The sequence below is a fragment of the Coenobita brevimanus genome, chromosome 100 (genome assembly GCF_032717465.1).
Source record: "Coenobita brevimanus isolate Jiangsu-jjx chromosome 100, ASM3271746v2, whole genome shotgun sequence".
Classification (NCBI taxonomy): Eukaryota; Metazoa; Arthropoda; class Malacostraca; order Decapoda; family Coenobitidae; genus Coenobita; species Coenobita brevimanus.
The window spans coordinates 1821523-1841503 of NC_137053.1; the positions used below are offsets into that span (position 1 = coordinate 1821523).

At 45.4% G+C, this 19981-nt stretch overlaps 1 protein-coding gene across 1 annotated transcript in view; it reads right to left on the minus strand.

The window, feature by feature from the left end:
* Positions 1-19981, minus strand: part of LOC145414559 (uncharacterized) — a 160340-nt gene that overhangs the window by 29853 nt on the left and 110506 nt on the right. Inside the window, exons 3-4 of the mRNA XM_080284078.1 lie at positions 10716-10817; positions 8599-8770 (exon numbers count right to left, since the gene is read on the minus strand). Coding sequence (XP_080140204.1) covers positions 8599-8770; positions 10716-10817 — 274 coding nt within the window. The remainder of the gene's footprint in view (positions 1-8598; positions 8771-10715; positions 10818-19981) is intronic.

The following is a 19981-nucleotide window of genomic DNA, read 5'->3' on the forward strand; positions in this document are numbered from 1 at the left end:
CACTAACAAATGGGGAGGGTACCGCCCCTAGATCCGTTAACGAGGGAGTTTGACATACCTGCCTTAATCTTATACACATTATTATTATTAACATGCCCTCTAAGCCAATCTCAGGCGTCTGTCTCCGTCTGCCTGTCTTGGAACCGTAACCTCGGGGGCTTAGAAGACTCGCAACACCTCTTTCTCATCGATTCATCCTGCATTTTAGACCTATTCTGTATTCTGTTGACCGATAGAAATTGCCTACATAATACAGAAGACTATATTGACGTGCTATATGGAGAAATTAACTGCTATGGAAGGGGAGTTAGTGGGTCTTTTCAACCAACCAGACCACTTCTCTTAGTATATATATGTCTGTCTGTCTTAATGTGTTTTTCGGTCTTTGTCGACTTGTGGAGGTGTTTTCTGGCTGTGTGTGTGTGTGTGTGTGTGTGTGTGTGTGTGTGTGTGTGTGTATTATCTGCCTCTGTTTATTTATAGTTATATGTCTTTTATGTGCGCGTCTGTAGTTTTTTTTTTTTTCGATCTTCAACTTTCTGTCTAGGATCTGTGTATGTGCGTCGCCGTCCGTTTCTGTGTGTACTTGCAAATACGTCCATGTCTGTCTTGTCTAGTCCTCCTGTGTACGTACGGTAGCCCACTCGTATATCTGTCTGTCTGTACACCATCACCCTTTTTTTTACGCATGATTTATTTATTTATTTTTTTTTTTTAGTTTACCCGTTTCTCCGTCCTTATCCGTCAATTTTCCTGTCTCTTCTCATCAATATATCACATCAACAAATCACTTAACTACATTCCATCACAGTCCATCATCAATCATATATTTTTAGCGAGCCAATAAAACTCCCTTGCCACCCTCCCCATCCCTTCACCCCTCCCCTACCTACACTCCCCCTTTCCTCCCCCTCCCTCCTCCCCCTCCCCCACTCGCTGGCCTCTCACAATCCACTTTAGCGACAATCTCATTAGCCGGGCTAGTAATGACTCGGTATATAATGTGATAACGCCCTAATGAGGTTAATGAATAGGGTGTGCTGGAGTTAATTTGTTGAGTAACGTCAGCAGGTAACGAAGGGAGTATTACGTTACCGAGTCGTCAAGGCGTCACACACACACACACACACACACACACACACAACATTCTCCTCTCTCTCTCTCTCTCTCTCTCTCCTCTTCTTCCGCCTTTATCTCCTTCCTCTTCCTTCCTTCACTAAGAATGCGTTTAGCGTAACCAGAAAGCCGGTGACATTTTTAAAGAGGCCTTACTAATTAAAGCCATATCGCTGTCAAAAGAGAGAGAGAGAGAGAGAGAGAGAGAGAGAGAGAGAGAGAGAGAGAGAGAGAACATGGTGAACAGAAAGTCAAGTAGTAATGTGGATGTGCGAGAGTGGTGTGCTGTGGTAGAGAGGTGGGAGTGGAGAGGTGGGAGTGGAGTGGTGTGGTGGAGAAATGAGTGTGGAGTGATGTAGAGATGGGCGTGTGGTGGTGTGGTGAAGACAGTGGTGAGGTGGGGAGATACGTGTGGGGTTGGAGCGGAGGAGGGAGGGTGAGGGAAGTAGTGTGGTGAGGAGGTGGGAATAGAGTGGGGTGATGGAGAGATGGATGTGAAGTGATGTGATGGGAGTGAAGTAGTGTGATGGATAGGTGGGTTTGGGGAGGTGTGGTGGAGAGGGAGGGGTGGAGTGGTGTGGTGGATAGGTGGGTTTGGAGTGGTGTGGTAGGGAGGTGGTTTTGGAGTGGTGTGGTGGAGAGGGTGGGGTGGAGTGGTGTGGTGAAGAGGGAGGGGTGGAGTAGGGGGCAGTGTTGAAGCCAGGGGAGTGGTTGGTTGACAAGTAGGTACACTAAATAATGACACCCATACCAGCCCCCCTCCACATCTACACCACGCCACACTACCACAACACCACACTAAGTCACGCTACCACACCACATCACGCTACCTACCATACTGCAACATGATACTGCCTGACCATACCACAACACACTACCACAACACACTACCTCACCATACAACACACTACCATTACATACTGCCTAATGATACCACAACACACCACACCATACTACCTCACCATACCACAACACACTACCACAGCATACCGCCTAATCATATCACTACACATACCACATCGCACTGCCTCGTCATATGGTACTGCAACAAACTGCTACATCATAGTGTCATACCAAACCACGGCATACTATTGGTACCATATCATACTACACCACCATACCACGGCACTACCAAACTACCAGTACACACACACACACACACACACACACACACACACACCAATGCCTCAACTTCTCACCAAGTACCCAAATTCCTGAACCACACTTGACATTCACTCGATCAAGTCCCCACCTCTTCTTTCCTCTCGTCTGGTGGGGTTGTGGCTGGTGTGCTGTTATGTGATCCCTGTCAGCTTTTCCTCCTATCTCTCTCCCCCTGTCCCCAGTTTCCTGTCTCTCTCTCTCTCTCTCTCTCTCTCTCTCTCTCTCTTTCAACCCCCCAGCCAGAGCACCTCATTTTTATTTCATTTTTTGCTGATATTAGACTTTTTAAAATTCAGTTTAAGAGGTGGCTTGTACAGAAAAAGTATTCAAAAATTATTTCTCACCCTTAAGTTTAAAATGTAAAAAAAAATCGTCTTAATATAGAAAAAATGAAACAGATAATACGTCACTCGATTGAAGGAGTTAACGTGGGATTTCTTGAGTAACTCATCTTTCTTTATTCTCAGTCCCTCTTGTGCGTGATACTAAATGGCTGTTTGATTTTTTTCCCCCTTTCGTGCTTTTCCTCGTCTTTCTTCCTCCCTGTCTCCTCTCGCGTCACCTCCACCTCCCTCCCACCTCCGCCTCCGGTATATTTTTCTTTAGTCTTCCCTTTTTAACTCACCCCCTTCACGTAGTCTTTCTCTTACCTCTTTCCTCTTCGTTTCTACTCCATTTTGCTCCCTTTCTCGTCACTTCTCGTATCCTTCCCTATGTTTCTTCTCCTTTCCACCTGCTTCCCAAATTCCCTTTCTATTTCACTCCCTTTTCTTAGTCCTAGCTTTCTCTCTTGCCTCCTTTCCCTTTGTCTTTAGCTTCCCTTTTGACTCACCATTTGTTTTTGATTCTGTAATTCCTTCCTATAATTCCCTGATCGTGCACTAATCCCTAATTATCCCTCTTGCCGTTCATTATTTCATATAAATCCCAAGAGAGTACATGTATACCCTGTTCAGTCATGTGTACCTCATTCAGTGTATATCCCATCCCTTCATGTATACCCCATCCCCCATGTACACCACTCATGTATACTCATCCCCATGTATACCTCATCCCTCACGTACACCTCATGTATACTCATCCCCATGTATACCCCATCCCTCACGTACACCTCATGTATACCCATCCCTATGCATACCCCATCCCTCACGTACACCTCTCATGTATACCCAGCCCTATGTATACCCCATCCCCTCACCCATAATAGCCACCTATTCAAGCATTACGGTGACGGTGGGACGCGAATATATTAAACCTTTTACTTTAACTTCCCACTGTCACGCTGTCCTCCCTCCGTCCTCGGTCTCGCCTCATCACCCCGAAAATTGGCGATTGCGGTCACGACACTCGGGGATTTGTCTCTTGTCCTCGCCAACAGCCTGACTCATTTATGCAAGAGTTCTGTAATGTATAAGCGTGATAATTCTACTCTCTCTCTCTCTCTCTCTCTCTCTCTCTCTCTCTCTCTCTCTCTCCATTTATCTATCTCTTTGACACACTTGAAGTCTATTACAAGAGCTCTGTAACAAATAGGTGGGACAAGTCTACCCCCTGGCGTACCGTATTATTTTTGTAACATTCCTGAAATCTAATGCACGGATTTTGTAACCTAGTATGGGGGTGACAAAATTATCCCCCTGCTTCCGAATGTATTTTTTGTAACCTACTGTACTTCTAAAATTCATGAAAGTTGTATGGAAGTTCTTTAACAAATAAGTGTGATAAGTCTAATTCCTGCATTCCATTTTTTTTTTTAACATACTGATTAATGGAGTATAAGAGCTCTGGAGAAACTTAGTGGTTCTAATAGGCTTCAGATTTTTTTTTAAAACTCGAAATCAAACATACTTTTTCCTGGAAGCCGTGAGGAAGGCAAATATATAACTGGGTTCGTGTTTTAGCCCCGAGGTGGCACCACCAGGCACTTTTTTTTGTCAGATTCTAAACTCATGGATTTATTTTGTATTTTAGGTCTTTCATTACACCTCTTCTCTTTGAATATGTACGCAAACGATGCTAAGTCTCATATGCATAGAGTATTGAATATAATGCGCAGAAGATATGAGAGATCACGTGACAATACGGCTATAATAGAACTGTGAAGTGAATATGTAAGATCAAACAGAATTTGGACATTGAGGAAGTGATAGAGACATCGGACATTGAGACATTTGACACTGAGAAAGTGAGAGAGAAAGAACTGGCATGCACGAAGAACTCATAGGGAAGCAGGGAAAGAACACAGAACAGAAAATAGATAAAAGGGAAGGACAGCAAGAAAATAAAAACATTAAATGAGAGATGAAAAAGGGAAGCAATGAAAGAAGGCAACACAGGGAGTACATAATAGGAAGGAGGAACAGGAAAAATAATACTAAATGAAAGATGATGAATAGAGAAAGCAGGGAAAGAACACAACACAGAGAGTAGGCAAAAGGGAAGAAGAAGGAGGAAAAAGAACATTAAATTAGAGAAGAAGGAAGAGAGCGAGGGTGGGAGGGCAGGAGAGAAAGCGGGAATTTCACGGCGCACGACAACCGTAGCTCCTGATCCCACCCAGCGCAAGCAGCGATAGACCCACTGGGGCAGGACGTATGTTGGCGGATTTCACGGCCACGGCGAACGGAAGGAGGGCCCCGGCAGCTTCCAGGGAGAGTTAAAACGACGGAAAATGATAAACCAGCGGAGTTTACGCGGGTCATTGTATCCCCGCGGGTGACGGAGAGGTTCCCCTGAGAGATGCCCCGGGGTGCCGCTGGGCGCGCTGCGGTCGCCTCCACAACAACAATGACGAAGGATTAGACAATATACTGCGAATTTTGCCAGCATTTTTCAGAACTGACGGCCAAATTATAGCCACCGGGACTCTGAAGAAGCAGGATTAAATATAAATACCGAGTTACATGCCAATTTAATGTGCTTCGTCTCACTGGAAAAACATTTGAGGATTCTTTGAAAAATCATGCCCGTTTATATATCAGCATTAACAGTTATCCAGGTCTTGTTATCGACTTATTTTCACCTTTCAGGGGGATAATAATATAGGTTTATTGTGGGGATGAACTAAAATATATAAGCACATAATAAAAATAGTTGTACATCTCATGAACGCTAGTTGACCTCACTGACAAAAAGACAGGCACGGTAATTTCCAACGAGGAGACTTGCAAGGCTGAAGATTTGCAAGAGAGAGAGAGAGAGAGAGAGAGAGAGAGAGAGAATGAGTGAGAAAGCATGATGAGGGACGTGTCTGAGAACTGGAAGTCGAGATCAGCAAGCATTTAAGACGAGAACGTGGCAAGATATTTTATTCCTTCTTTACCTCTTCCCTCCTCTTCCTCTTCACCTCTCCTCCTTCCACTCTTCTCTCTCGGTTCTCTTCCTGTTCGTCTCTTTTATTAACTTCTCCCGTTATCATCCCTCCCCACCTTCTTTCCCAGCTTCACTTCTTTTAAGCCTATTTTTATCTCCAATTTTTTACAATTTTAATCGTCTATTCTCTCCTCTCCTTCCCCTTATCTTCTCTTTCATTTCTCCTCCTCCTCCTCCTCCTTCTCCTCCTCCTCTCAACGTCAAGAACCTCTCCCTCACGATTCCTTTCCATCATCTGTCCGTACTCCACTCTATTTCTAGTATGTCCATTATTTTTCACCCATTTATCCTCAACACCTCAGCCTTTTCCCCTCTTCTCCTATCCCTTTTTTCCCTCCCCATCACCTATTTCCCCTCTTCTACTATCCCTCTTTTCCCTCCCCATCACCTATTTCCCCTCTTCTTCACTCCCCTCACTCCTGTTTCTTCCAATCCCTTATTTACTTCTTTGCTTTTTTTTTTTCTTTTTTTGTACTTATATAGCCTTTTTCCTTTTCCCCCAGTTCCTTCAGCTCATTTCAACCAATACCTTACTGCATCACATTTTTCCCTCCCCATGCCACCCTCAATATCTCTCATCTCCTACTCTCTCCTATTTTCTCTTCTTCTTTTCTCTCCTTCTCTCTCCTCCTCTCCTCTCCTCTACTCTGCTCTCCTCTCTTCCTCTTTCCTAACCTTTCTCCAGCTCTCCTTATCCATCACCGCCTCTTCCCTGCATTTCGCACACCCACTCTTCCCCTCACACTCAGTTTCTTTCCATTCTCCCGTTCGTCACCCACTTTCCTTCCCTCATCCTCTCCCCTCACCCTTCCCCTCACCTTTCCTCCTACCTCTCCTCTCCTCGCCCTCATTCCTACTTCCCCTCACCTTTCCACTCGCCTCCTCTTCTCTCCCCTACCCTTCCTACCGATTCCTAACGCATCCTCTCTCCTCATCCCTCCACCCACCTCCCCGCCCTTCCCCTTACCCTTCCACCCGTCTCCTCTCACTTCCCCTCACCCCTCCACCTGTCCCCTCCCCTCCCCTCATCCCTCCCGTCTCCCATCTGCCTCCACTCTGAGCCTGACCACCAATACTTGTTATTACCTGCGTGGCATATGCATAGGATTTTTTTTTTTTTTTTCATATTTACTTATTTCCAAATTTTCTGCCGACGCGATTCTCTTTTTTTTCTTTCGAGGGGGATGGGATTCATACATGTAAACTGCACACACACACACACACACACACACACACACACACACACACAGCTCGTGTGTGTGTGTGTGTGTGTGTGTGTGTGTGTGTGTGTGTGTGTGTGTGTGTGTGTGTGTGTGTGTGTGTGTGTGTGTGTGTGTGTGTGTGTGTGTGTGATATGGAGAGACATGCAGAGTGACTGGAGGTGGGTTTCCCTGCATCTCACCTCTTGTCTCTCGTCTCCCTGGATGCATGTCTCTCTCTCCCGTCACCTCTGCCCTCTTAATCACCTCCGTCCAATCACGCCAGGTGTGTTTGCTTTATTATTACCTTGTGAATGCTTTACAAACAATCTTATTCTTCGGTGTTTTATTTATTGTTTTATTGCACTGTCTTATTTGTGCATTTTTTTTTTTCATTATTATTGATTTCTTTATCGTATTCTTCAATCAACGACAGCAACAACGAGTGACGGGAAAGACTGTTAGCTAGTTCATGTATTAAATCGTTGTATTGTTGTGGCAGGTGCTACCGAGGGACGCCTTCCCGTGATGGCACTGATATACCTGGGTGGATCCACTGCCAGGTTATGCAAGCGTCCCTCACCTCCCTCCCTATCCCCTAAAAGGACGATGGTGGACTGGTGGAGGCGGGCTACTTCATCCTGCAGTTCACTGGGTTTAGAGTGTTGTTTTAACACATAATAGGGTTTTGTGGAGGAATTGGGATAGGCCTTTGTTTTTCACAGAGCTTCTGTTGCTGCTATTATTATTATTATTATTATAGTCATTGTTCTACTTATATTATCTCAAATCTTAGCGCCTGTTCATTCCTGTCTCTTATTCACCAGTTATTTTGCATTTCCTCTCTCTTTCTTCCCTCTTTCATCTGCACTACATTTCTGCCTTGCCGGGGCGTGACGGTGTGGACTCACGAGATTAGGAGACAGAGCTGGCGTCTCGGTCTCTCTGTCTCCTTAGTGTCTCGTTCCCAATATGAAATACGGTCCCAATTTTCCGCGTGTGAGGTGGTTGAGGTTTGAAGGGGGGGCGGTGGCGGCGGAGTTAGGGGGGGCGATGGATAGGTGTGGGTGTTATCGCCCTGACTCCAGGTGGCGTGTATTACTTGCTGCCACCAGACGCCTTAAATCATTTTGGGAAGCCCTCTCGTGGTGCAGGGATTTATCGAGGCTTTATCTACTCCGTCCAAGTCGAAAAGCCTCTCCTAACGTGAAAAAAAATCGTTAGGGAAATGAAAAACAAAACTAAAATTCTAAAAACAAAAGACTTCCCCCCAGGTGCAAGAGTTAATTAGCGCGCCATACCTGTCGACACCCGGGGCTCAAGGCGAAACGCGGCAAAAATTGTACCCTCGTGACTTACCCGGAAAAGAGGCAATCGCGACGGCTATGGCGGGCCAAGGAAGGGGACTGGGTGTTGACGGCAGGGGAGTGATTCGTCGGTACATAAAGTTTGCAGAAAGGGAGCCGTGTGTCCGAGGAAACTTGGACCCACACCAGAATCGCTAAAATATTGTTGGCTTTGCACGTGAGAAGTAGGTTTACTGTTTAGGTTAAGAATTCGCAGAAGAGGAAAGTGGTAAGCTAGCGATTTGCAGAAAAGGATAATAGGAGAGGAAGGAAAATATGGGTGATGTACTAAGCTGCACATTGTAATTAATAAGGTACTGCTGATAATCTTGCCTCAGGAGAAAATTGTACAGTGTATCAAGAAAACATTAGGAAACGCTTGGCTTTGTGTAGCAACGTACCTGTCCATGTTTGTCCATCTCGTTGTTGGTGAGTTTGACCTTCTCGAATGACACGATCTGCTTCTTGAGTTGGTCTCCGGTGTAGGGGGAGTCCGGGTGAGCGTAGAGCCGGTATGGCGGTGGCGGGTCAGCTTTGCCGGCCACCAGCCACGACGAGCGGTGGTATGCGTACCTGGGGACGGACAGTAACAAGGAAAAGGTTTAGTCAGGAGTAAAATTTCATCACCAATTCCCTACCAGCATTGTGTCCCGCCCTCCATATTTCTCAGTCTTCTCCGAACGTCATGTACAATCCTCTCTTTTTACGGGCAAAATTTCCCCGATTCTCCCCTACTATCATTGTGTCTTGCCTTCCATATTCCTCTCTTCTCCCCAACGTCATATAGTGTCCTTCCTTCTCATACTCTCTTATCGTGTGCTTCTTATTACTACCTACCATCGTTACAACCAGTAGGAAAATATCAGCGGACTTTTGATCACGAAGGTATACGCTAAGTGTATGCTGAACATTCATTACGTAGACTATATGTGTGTAGAGCAACTAGGATAAGATCGCCAATAATCCCTTTTATTTAACTTCTAGACTGTTTATCCGACGAGGCTTCCCATTCTGCGCACAACGTAGTAATCTTTTGTGGAGCCGAACTAAACAGGGTAGCGATTGAGGATTGGCAGTGATCATGTGTTACCAGCTTATAACAACATGGTCCATTGTGGAGTAACATTGGTAGCACCTGTACCAACACCTGCTCCATCACCCCCTCCCCCACCTGTTCACACCTTATCATCATCCATCCTCACACTAAACATCTGCGTCACGTATGTACCCTCACACTTCTTCGTTTCCCCTTACCCACATCTACCCTCACACTCCTTGTTTCCCATCTACACTTACACAGGTATCCCTCAAGTGTGCGTTAAATAAATCAAAATAAATCAGCCTACCTTAAACAGAAATTGGACATAATCTAGAGCATTACATGACTACAGAAAAAAGTGAAAAACTCAGGATCTCAAGACATCGTTAACAGAGTGGGCAAAAATGATCATCTTAGACTAATACTACTTTTTCTCGGACACACAAATAATTAAATAAGAATAAAAAAGAGAGAGAGAAAAAAGAGATACTAGAGAGAGACTTTTGCATCCGTTTAGATACAAAAGTTAGGTCGGACTTTGATGTGCTGTTGTATAATCTTCTTTTGTATATGTTTCGTGGTTTGTTGTGAGGGCAGAACATACCTTCCTAACAGAACGCTATCATACTGAACACCTGTTTATCGATAGAACAATAACACATTCCATTCAGTCTGTACATCGTGGAGGAAGCTGAAGACTGAACGATATCAGGTAGAGTTGGCAATATATCAACCTGGGACAGCATCAGTGTATAGCAGAGGTCCAGCATTTGGTACACTTGAAACCTTGACATAATCACATTTGTTGGTGGCACTGAATGAACGCAGGTGTCAAATATTAGTTGAAATGGCCAGGTAGCTGATATACGAACTCTGGAAATTGTAGCTACACTTCACACAGCCAAAGTTTATATGTGGCCAGTGGTACATAACTAACCGTGTGTCTTCTCGCAAGCTTATGTTACAATACTGCACACTGGCACATTTTCGAGTTCGTGTAAGAGACATAGAACATTGCCTACATGATTTAAAGCTATATTTTTATCGAACCCTGACCGACTTGGCGTTCAGACTGACTCGTTCCCTGATACCCAGTAATTCACCCACCTGCCAACAGATGACGTCACACACCACTCGCACCACTTCGACATGAATACAGAGCCATGATTTTTTTTTTTAAATCAGGAATTGCTTCTGTGATGTCAACAAGGATTATCTCTTGTTTATTCAAGTGTTTAGAATAGATCTTTTAAAAGCCAAGATTTGATTCGCAGTCTTCCAATATACGATTCCTCTGCTGGAGCAAATTAAACTAACGCCAGCCTTAATCTTTTCTGCGTTTCCTAAGATGAGTTATTTTAGTGCATTGCGGGTTTACGGAAAGTTCAGTTTGTTTATAGAGTTAACTGAGGAAAGAATTAGTTATGTTCATATGTTCTCAGGTATGTTCTTAGTTATTCCTTATTAGCGCAAACTCACCTGTACCGCTTGTTGTCGACCGGTACGATGTCCAGAAGCACTGCATACTTCAGCTCGCTCTTGAGGCCCGTGAAGGAGGCGCGCACCGTGGGGAACATGCGTCTGAGGAAGGAAAAAAAAAAAGTTATATAGGATGCCACTGAGAGAGAGAGAGAGAGAGAGAGAGAGAATGCTGAGAATGAAACATATCAAAGGTAAGCTCAGGTAACTCCAAGATGGGAGAAGAGATTTATATTGAGCCGAAGAGAGATGAAAAATAAACCAGGAAATATTTTAACACATGTAATTAGTAACAGCTGTCAACCATATCATCCCAAAGTAATCTGAAACCTAGAATTAAGTCAACCAAAGATGATATAGTGTAAGATAACGAAGCTAAACCAAAGAATCAGCAATATAACACAGCACAGCACAGCACATCACAGCTACACACACAAACCCAGCGTCACTCTAATCCAGCCACTCGTAACACCACGCCAAACCCAGCCTACCCCAACCCAACCCAGTCTAATCTAACCTAACCCAGCCTAACCTACCCAAACCCAAACCCAACCCAACTAAACCTACCCTACCCAAACCCAACCTTATCCAGCCTACCCTACCCAAACCCAACCTTCCCCAGCCTACCCTACCCAAACCCAACCTTACCCAGCCTACCCTACCCAAACCCAACCAAACCTAACCTAACCCATTCCTAACCCAGCTAAGCCAAGCCCCCTGCTCTCTCCCCGACGAGGCTTAAGACCCCCCAACCCCCTAGGTGTGACGAGGAACCCCCGAAGCGCCGCCGGTATGCAAATTGGGTGTCAGGGCGTAACTCCGGAGCCGACACGAGAACACCCAGCACCGGATGTCGAGAGAGAGAGAGAGAGAGAGAGACGGGGGAAGGGGGGAATGCAGACAGAGAGAGAGAGAGAGAGAGAAAGATGAGGAAGAGTAGCATAAGCTTAGGAAGAACATCAGAAAGAAGGACAAAAATAAAAACAGACATTTATTGACAGATGGAGAAAACTGGATAGATAGAAAGATAGATAGATAGATAAAGAGAGAGAGAGAGAGAGAGAGAGAGAACGTGAGAAAAACTAAGCACAAATAATCTTTACAAAGAAACGAAAAAAAATACAAAAAAGGTAATTACTAAACAAACCAAGGTCTACCTGCCGGAAAATCAATTGAGCGAGGAGAGAGAGAGAGAGAGAGAGAGAGAGAGAGAGAGAGAGAGAGAGAGCGAGAGGAAGAAAAACTAAATAACCTCACCAAAGCAAGAATAAAACAAAAGAGCAAGTCACCTGAATGAAGATTTTAATTAGCCCTCAGGTGAAAGAAATCGTCCGTGCATACCCAAAATTATCCTGAAAATCCACGGTGTAATTGAGAGAGCTAATTTTACAGACAGGAGGGAATTGGTCTGTCTAGCAGTGACGCCCGCTGTGTGTTGTGGTGTGGGTGATCCGTCTGGCCTTAACAGTAGTCACGGCCGGGAATCATATTAGGTCGCTTTGAACACCACACCCAGAGCTAAAGAAGACAATAACACCCTCCCCGCCCTCTCCCACCCTCCCCAACCTTCCCCCCGCCCTCTCCCATCCACCTCCACCCTTCCCCAACCTCCCCCCACCCTCTTAGGCGCGTGAGAAGGGGAGATGTAGTTATAAAACATCTTAGCAAATTGACAATATAAACTCAGTGACATAACACAATATCATCCCTCTCTTCTGCACGTGAGACGGAGGATACATTTATTAAGCTTCTTAGCAGACTGAAGGGATAAATTAAAGAACATAAGTATTATTATTATTATTATTATTATTATTATTATTATTATTATTAATTATTATTATTATTATTATTATTATTATTATTATTATCGAAATATAAGAAGTTAACCCTCCAGTTTCTACGATTTTGCTCAACTGATCAGTATCGTCTATCGTCAGCCTAAGTATAGCTTCCAGGTGTACCAGAACTTAAGAAGAATTACTGAAGATAATTTAAGAAGCTTTTGAGTCTTGGGAAGTTCTTGAAATGTGTCAATAATTCCTTCGATGGCACTTATCTTTTTCATTTATGCATTATTTATTTTTGTCGATATATGCATCAGTAAAATACAAGACGATTTTCAAGACTCAAAATAAGTCGCTTAGGAAAAAGTGTTACGAAATCTCCACGACCCAGCCTGACCTTGCCCCAGATGTGACGTTACAGCTGTATTTAATCATCATGGCTTTGTTCTGCCCACGACTACAGGCCGCTAGAAAGACACGTAAAGGCGCTCATGTGACTTGGCTGAGAGAGAGAGAGAGAGAGAGAGAGAGAGAGAGAGAGAGAGAGAGAGAGAGAGAAAGGAAAGCTATCGCGGAAGGCCTGGGAAAGAGTGAGAGGAACAGTACTAGAAGAGGAAGAGGAGGAGGAGGATGAGGAGAAGGAGGAGGAGGAGGAGGGAGAGAAGAAGGAAGGGGAGGGGGAAAGACAGGATATGAGAAGAGGCGGAGGGGGCGGTGCCGAGAGAAGGATGGTTGGGTGGGGGGTTGGGGAGGAGGGTGATGGGGTGGGGGGGGTGGACTTGAGAATGTGAGGGAAGAAATATGGAAGATAGACCATTAACTACCCCTTCACTACGAGGACGTCTTGCTAGCTTATGATTTTCTTGTGCCTGGGATAGGAAGATTAAAATTAACCTTCGTCTTAGAGTTAAAATTAAGATCATTCCTAACTCCTTAATCACAACGGGTCTTTAAATACATTGTCTGGTGATAGGATAAAATAATGTGATAGTAGTAGTAGCAGTAGCAGTAGGAGTAGCAGTAGTAGTAGTAGTAGTAGTAGTAGTAGTAGTAGTAGTAGTAGCAGCAGTAGTAGCAGCAGTAATGATAATAATGATCACCTGTACCTCCTTTCCCATCCTAGGGCGGGATGAGGGGTGGCACGTCCGACAGCCTAAGTTTGTCCAGTCCAATGGGTCACGCTTCCATTCACTCATCATTCAAGCACCCGGAATCCTGTCTCTATCTGATACGCCAAAAACATGCACCACATTCTGTAGCTTCACACAAACGTATCCGATAGAGTCAATCCGAACGCTGTCACGTTAAAAAGGGGTGTCAAAATCCTTATCACGCACCTCTTCACACAACCTTCGTCCGGCCAGCTCGATGATAATAATAATAATAATAACCACCACCACCATCATCATCATCATCATCGTCATAACAGAATAATAATAATAATAATAATAATAATAATAATAATAATAATAATAATAATAATGATAATACACAGACTAACAACAGACAATAATAAAACCAATCAAATCTATGCTATACTCAAGAAAATAAAAGAATAGATAAGATTACTTCAAGGTGCCTAATTTCCCCTTTCCAACACTGACGGAAACATACGAGCGTGAAATGACAGGGAAGGATCATCTCAAAGTGAAATGAATGGTTGAGATCGAGGTGGAGAGAAGCTGGACTGGCAGAGGGAGGTCAGAATGCGTGATCCGTGAGAAATGTAACTTGTTGATCGCCAAAAGGACTAGATGGAAGAGGTTGACATGGGTTGACTTGAATGACCTACGAGAGAAGCGAAGGAGTGAAGTGCAGTGGAAGGTGGTGGGACAGAATGCAAAAGAGACTGGATGAACAAATGAGGGATAGGGGGGACTGGGAAGGGTTGGGAATGATTGAAAAGGATTGGCGTGGATGGAAAGGGATGGGGTAGACTGGAGGTTGGGGTGGACGGAAGTGTGTTGGAGTTGAGAAGGTTGGGGTAGCGTGGAGTGGGTTGGAAAGACAGGAGAGAAATGTGAAAGATTGGAGAGAGATGGGATGGCAGGGAGAGAGATGGCACGGTAGGGAGAGAGACGGGAAGTACTGAAGAATTATTAGATAGGACAACGAGATAATGCGGGGCAGTGCACGAGGCTAGCGAATTTATGGAGGTTGGGCAAGACAAAGGATAGACTCAGGTAACAAGGCAGGGTACTTGAAAACATTGTAGGTTACTGCAGGATAGGATGAGACGGGATACTTTAAAATGATGCTATGTACACTAAATTGAGTAATACAGTTGATGAGGCACTGAGTGATGGGAGAGTTGGATAAGGTGTGTTTGAAAGGAGTGACGTAAAGATGGGAAGAATGAGGGAGGTAAAGCTAGGCAGAGTGTATTAGAGTGACGTTAAGGAGGAGTGACACATAGTAGGGGAGGTTAGCGTACCGGTGAGTGAGGTAGAGTGAGAAAGGATGAGGAAGGGAGATTGAGTGGTGCGAAGTGGGACAGGTAGGGCAAGGGGAAGTAAGGCAGAGTGGGATAGGGCAAGGGGAAGTAAGGCAGAGTGGGATAGGGCAAGGGGAAGTAAGGCAGAGTGGGATAGGGCAAGGGGAAGTAAGGCAGAGTGGGATAGGGCAAGGTAAGAAGTGGGATAAAATAAAGTGAAGTAATGAGAGCGGCAGAGTGTGACAGGATGAGACACAGAGGAATGGGACAGAATGAAGCGAAGATATCAGGGATCAGGACAGAGGAAAGTGAAGTAAGAGTGAGTGGAGGAGAGCGGGACAGGGAGGGAAGACGGGACGGGGCCGAGTAGGGTGGGGTGAGAAGAGTGGGGTGGAGTGAGAAGGGTGGGGTGGGACGGGGTGGGGTAGGGTGAGAAGGTCTGGCCAATACATCACTCTAATGACAGAGCGACTCCTTGGCCGTGACAGCGCGGGTGTGTGGGCTCATGTGGTGGTTCCTCACAGCTACACGGACCATTGTGCCGCCTCCACTCCCCCTCTATTACCTTGTTACACTCGCTCCTGTGCTTTGTCAGACCACGGATTTTAGCTGCCAGAGGAACGCCTTCACTCCGGCTGCAGGGACGGAAGATGGTGGGGTGTGCGGCCGTTATCAGACACATGAAAATCAATGTAAAGTGATACTATAAAAGTTTCTTGCGTTACTCGATAATACTGACTGGGTGTTACGTACCGGTTGAAGAGGAAAGATCATCTTACATTTTTTCTACTAAAACAAAAGTACGATATGATTTTCCAGATGTAAGATAGACAGACAGATAGATAGATAGATCACACTCAACCTTTCTCAAACCAAGCTTCTCTTCGCCAAACAATATGATTCACAAGACATCCCAGCTTCCTTCTCCAAAATCCCAGCTTCTTTCCCATAGACCCCAGCTCACTTTCCCTTTCCTTCAGGTCTACCCCCATTTCTCTTCCTTTACCCTCTCTCTCACTTTCTCTCCAATTACCTCCAGTCTCTCCCCTTTCTCCCTGCCCCTCAGTTCTACCCTCTCTCTCCTCTCTCTCTCTCTCTCTCTCTCTCTCTCTCTCTCTCTCTCTCTCCTCTCACTCTCGCTTTTTCACTTTCCTCCCCCTCTCCCTGTATCTACTCTCTCCCACTCATTACCCCTCAGTCTCTACCAGTCACTCCTCTCCACCTTAACTATCATCCCCCTCATCCACTCTATACCCCTCTCCCTCTCACACAGTCTCCTTCTTTCCCCCTCACCCACTCTCCCACCCTCTCTCCTTCCTCTCACAGTCTCCTTCTCTCCCCCTCACCTACACTCTCCCCACACCCAAGCATTAGAGCGACCACGCATACGGTCACCTGAAACACTAGCCCTCTCACGCCAAAGACTCCGAAACATGCAAATAGTGGACTCCAACTGACCATAACTCTTCATTAGTCTACGCGGATGGGACTGAAGTGCATGGTTGGCCCTGACACTAACTGCCCATACGGAGGTTGTAAAAAATATAAGAGAGGGGGTGAATTATTTTTTGACCCCCCTGTACTCTTTTTCTCGTGCATCCACTTCTTTTTCCTCCTCTTCTTTATCGTCTATCTTCTCTTCTCGACTCCTCTCTTCCTTGCTCTTTTTTATTATTATTATTGTTATTATTATCATTATTATTATTATTATTATTATTATTCCCCCCACCCTCTCTCTCTCTCTCTCTCTCTCTCTCTCTCTAGGGAGACAGAAAATAGGATGACAGAGAAGGAGGTAGAAATGGAGAAGGAAAATAGAAAGAATATAATATGGTGGAAAGGAAGATCGAAAATAAAGGGAAGGGAGAGGAGGAAGAAGAGAAGCAGGAAGAAGTGGAGAAAACAGAAGAGATAAAACAATATGGAAGAAAAAGGGACAAAATAAAACAAAGGGAGAGGAGGATGAAGAAGACGAGGAGGATGTGAGGAAGGCAAGAAGACAGCGAGGAGGCCCCACACTCAGGCAGGTATATATTCTTGTGCGGGCCTCCCCTACACCTCGTCGTGGGGCCTGGCGATAAGGAAAGCGCTTAACTTTATTGGCAAGAGATGTTTTTCCTCACACGACAAGCTACTAGTGTTGAAGAGAGGAGGGCAAGGCGGGGAATGCTGGGGGAGGAGGAGTAGAGACGAAACCCTTAAATCCAGTCTTGCAAACTGTTCTTAATCTGGGGAAATTGGGCAAAAAATTAGACCAATGTCGCTATTAACTATTTACATTTATCATTCCACTACATCAGAATTACTGCATTTTTTTCAGTTTTTTCATATAAGTGGTTTAAATTTTTCTTCTCCATCTCAACCACGACCTAGCAATGCCTAAACGACTTCCTTATCTCAGACTGCCGCGTAAGACAAGGGAAAATTACCACTGCGAATCTCCCTTATTTAAACGAGGCTACAAAACTCCTTATCGCTTCTTATCAGTGGTTTGCTAATTGGAGTTAAGCTTACAAATGTTATCTGTAGTCCGTGTGAATTTAAAGATTAGTACAGGAACCGGAATTGGAGACTTCTTTTGAGGGGTCGAGACAGAGGCCAGCGCATGGACTGGTTGTGTAATGCTTGATACTGTTCAGTCGTGGCAAATTTCTACCAGCGAATGAGTTAAAGTTATAAAAGTACTGAATAAGGGAGGTTCCTAAAAATTATTACCTTTCTAAACACGCCATTACCCCCTCACTCACACAACAGAAAACATGACAAATCCATCACCCTCACAAACACACACACACACACACACACACACACACACATCTGCACATCCCCTCTCTCTCTCTCCCCTGGTCCCCCTCCCAAACGCCTGCCCCCGGAGGTTATCTGATCCGGTATCTGCGGTGAGGTGTCTAAATTCTTGTCGCTTCCCTAATGAGCGTTGTCAGACCTACAGCGATGCACCACCACACAGTCCAGTACCTCTTGCCCGCCCTCGTAAAATCAGTGTTCAGATAGCGCTAAGACAACGACGAATACCGCTGCTGTGGCGTGGATAGGGGTGTGTTCGTGTAGAGAGTGTGTTCGTGTAGTGAATGTGTTCGTAGGAGGGGTGTGGCTGTATTCGTGGGCTGGTACTGCCGAGTTTGGGAAGGTTGATGGTTTTAGGGATTTGTGGCAGGAAGAGTACTTGGTAACAGTGTGACTGGTGGAGTTGCCAGGTCTCGCTCGCTTGTTGGAGGGTTTTGTGCGCTGTCTCTCTCTCTCTCTCTCTCTCTCTCTCTCTCTCTCTCTCTCTCTCTCTCTCTTCACGCCACTTTTTTTTTTTTTTTTGTATCTTTCCTTCCTTCATTTTGTTACACCCTCTCCTCCTACCTCTCCACTCTCCCCATTGTCTTTCTTACGCCCCACACTCTCTTTTCTCCTCCTCCCATTTTGCTCCTCCCTCTCCCCTCCCTCCCCTCGCTCTCCCCCTCCCCTTCTTGTCTCTCTTCCACACCTTCCACTTGCCCCAGCTCTCCTTCCTCCATACTTCTCTGTCCTACCCTCCCTTTTCTATTCACCTCCCTTCGTCACCCTCTCCTTCAAACACTTCTCCCCCCTTCACCCCCTCCTCCTCACCCCTACCCCTTTTTTCAAATCCCCCTGTCTCCCCACTCCACTCCATCTATCCACCTCCTCACCACACCCCTACCACCTTCCCCCTCTCACCATTCCTGCCCATCCATCAACTTCTTCCCCTTTCCCAGTCCCCCATCATACCCCACCCATCCACTCCTTTCCCTTCCTCATCCCCTCATTCCTCCCGATCCATCCCTTCCTTCATCCCCACCCCCCTCTCCCCGCTCCTCCCCAAACCCCCTCTCCTCCTCCCCACCAACACAACCCTGGTGCTTTATGCCCTTGTGTGGGAGGCTCCAAAAGACTGATCCCAGAGTAAAGAGAGTCTCTGCCCCGATCATCATTACAATCGGTTACTGGGCATTACGTAGAGTGGGGGATGAGGAGTGGGGAGTGGGGAGCGGGGAGGGAGAGGGAGTGGAAAGGGGGAAAGGGGGGAATGGGGGGAGTGGAGAGGGAGTAAAGATGAAGGGAGGGGGAGGAAGTGGGGATGGAGTGTGAGTGGGGAGGGGGAGGAAAAGGAGAATATGTAGAGGAGGGGAGATTGGGGGAGGGTGTAGATGAAGAGGGTGAAGAGAGGGAGAGAAACTGTAGAGGAGAGAGAACTGGAGGGAGGAAGTATGTAAAGAAAGGACTGAAGGAATGTGTGTCGATGGGGAGGGGAGGGGGTGGATAGAGAGTAAAGTGAGGAGGAGGGGGAGGAATGTGTGTAGATGGGGAGAAGGGGAGGAGGAAGAGTGTGTGTAGATGGGGAGAAGGGGAGAAGGAAGAGTGTGTGTAGATGGGGAGAAGGGGAGGAGGATGAGTGTGTGTAGATGGGGAAGGGAGGGGCTGGTAAGAGGATAAATGAAACAGACAGACAGACAGACAGCCAGACAGTGATTGAAAGCACGTAAGGGTAGACACACACACACACACACACACACACACACACACACACACACACACACACACAAGCATCACGGAACAGTCAATAGCTCTGTTCCGTCTTCCAGGGATCTTGATGGACAGAGACAGAGAAATACCTGACTCATGGCACAGAATTAACCTTTTTAAAACCCTTCATTTTTTTTCATTATTTTTTGTTCATTTTAGCTATTATTTTTTTTTTCGTTTCCTTCCTTCAGATTTTCTTCTCCTTATGGTAGATTTAAACTATGAAAATTAATTATATTTTTTTCCATTAACTTTTTCACTGCTTAAGGTATATCTTGAAATGAAGGTGATTGTCTGTTGGTAGTAATGTGGATTTAATAATCTATCTATCTATCTATAGCCCGACGCCCTGATCCCGCAAAGGGTGGCCGCAGACAAAACGCCTCCAAGTCACTCTGGTAGTAGTAGTAGTAGTAGTACGGTAGCAGTAGTAGTAGTAATAATGACAGTTATAGTAATAATAATGATGATGATAATAATAATAATAATAATAATAG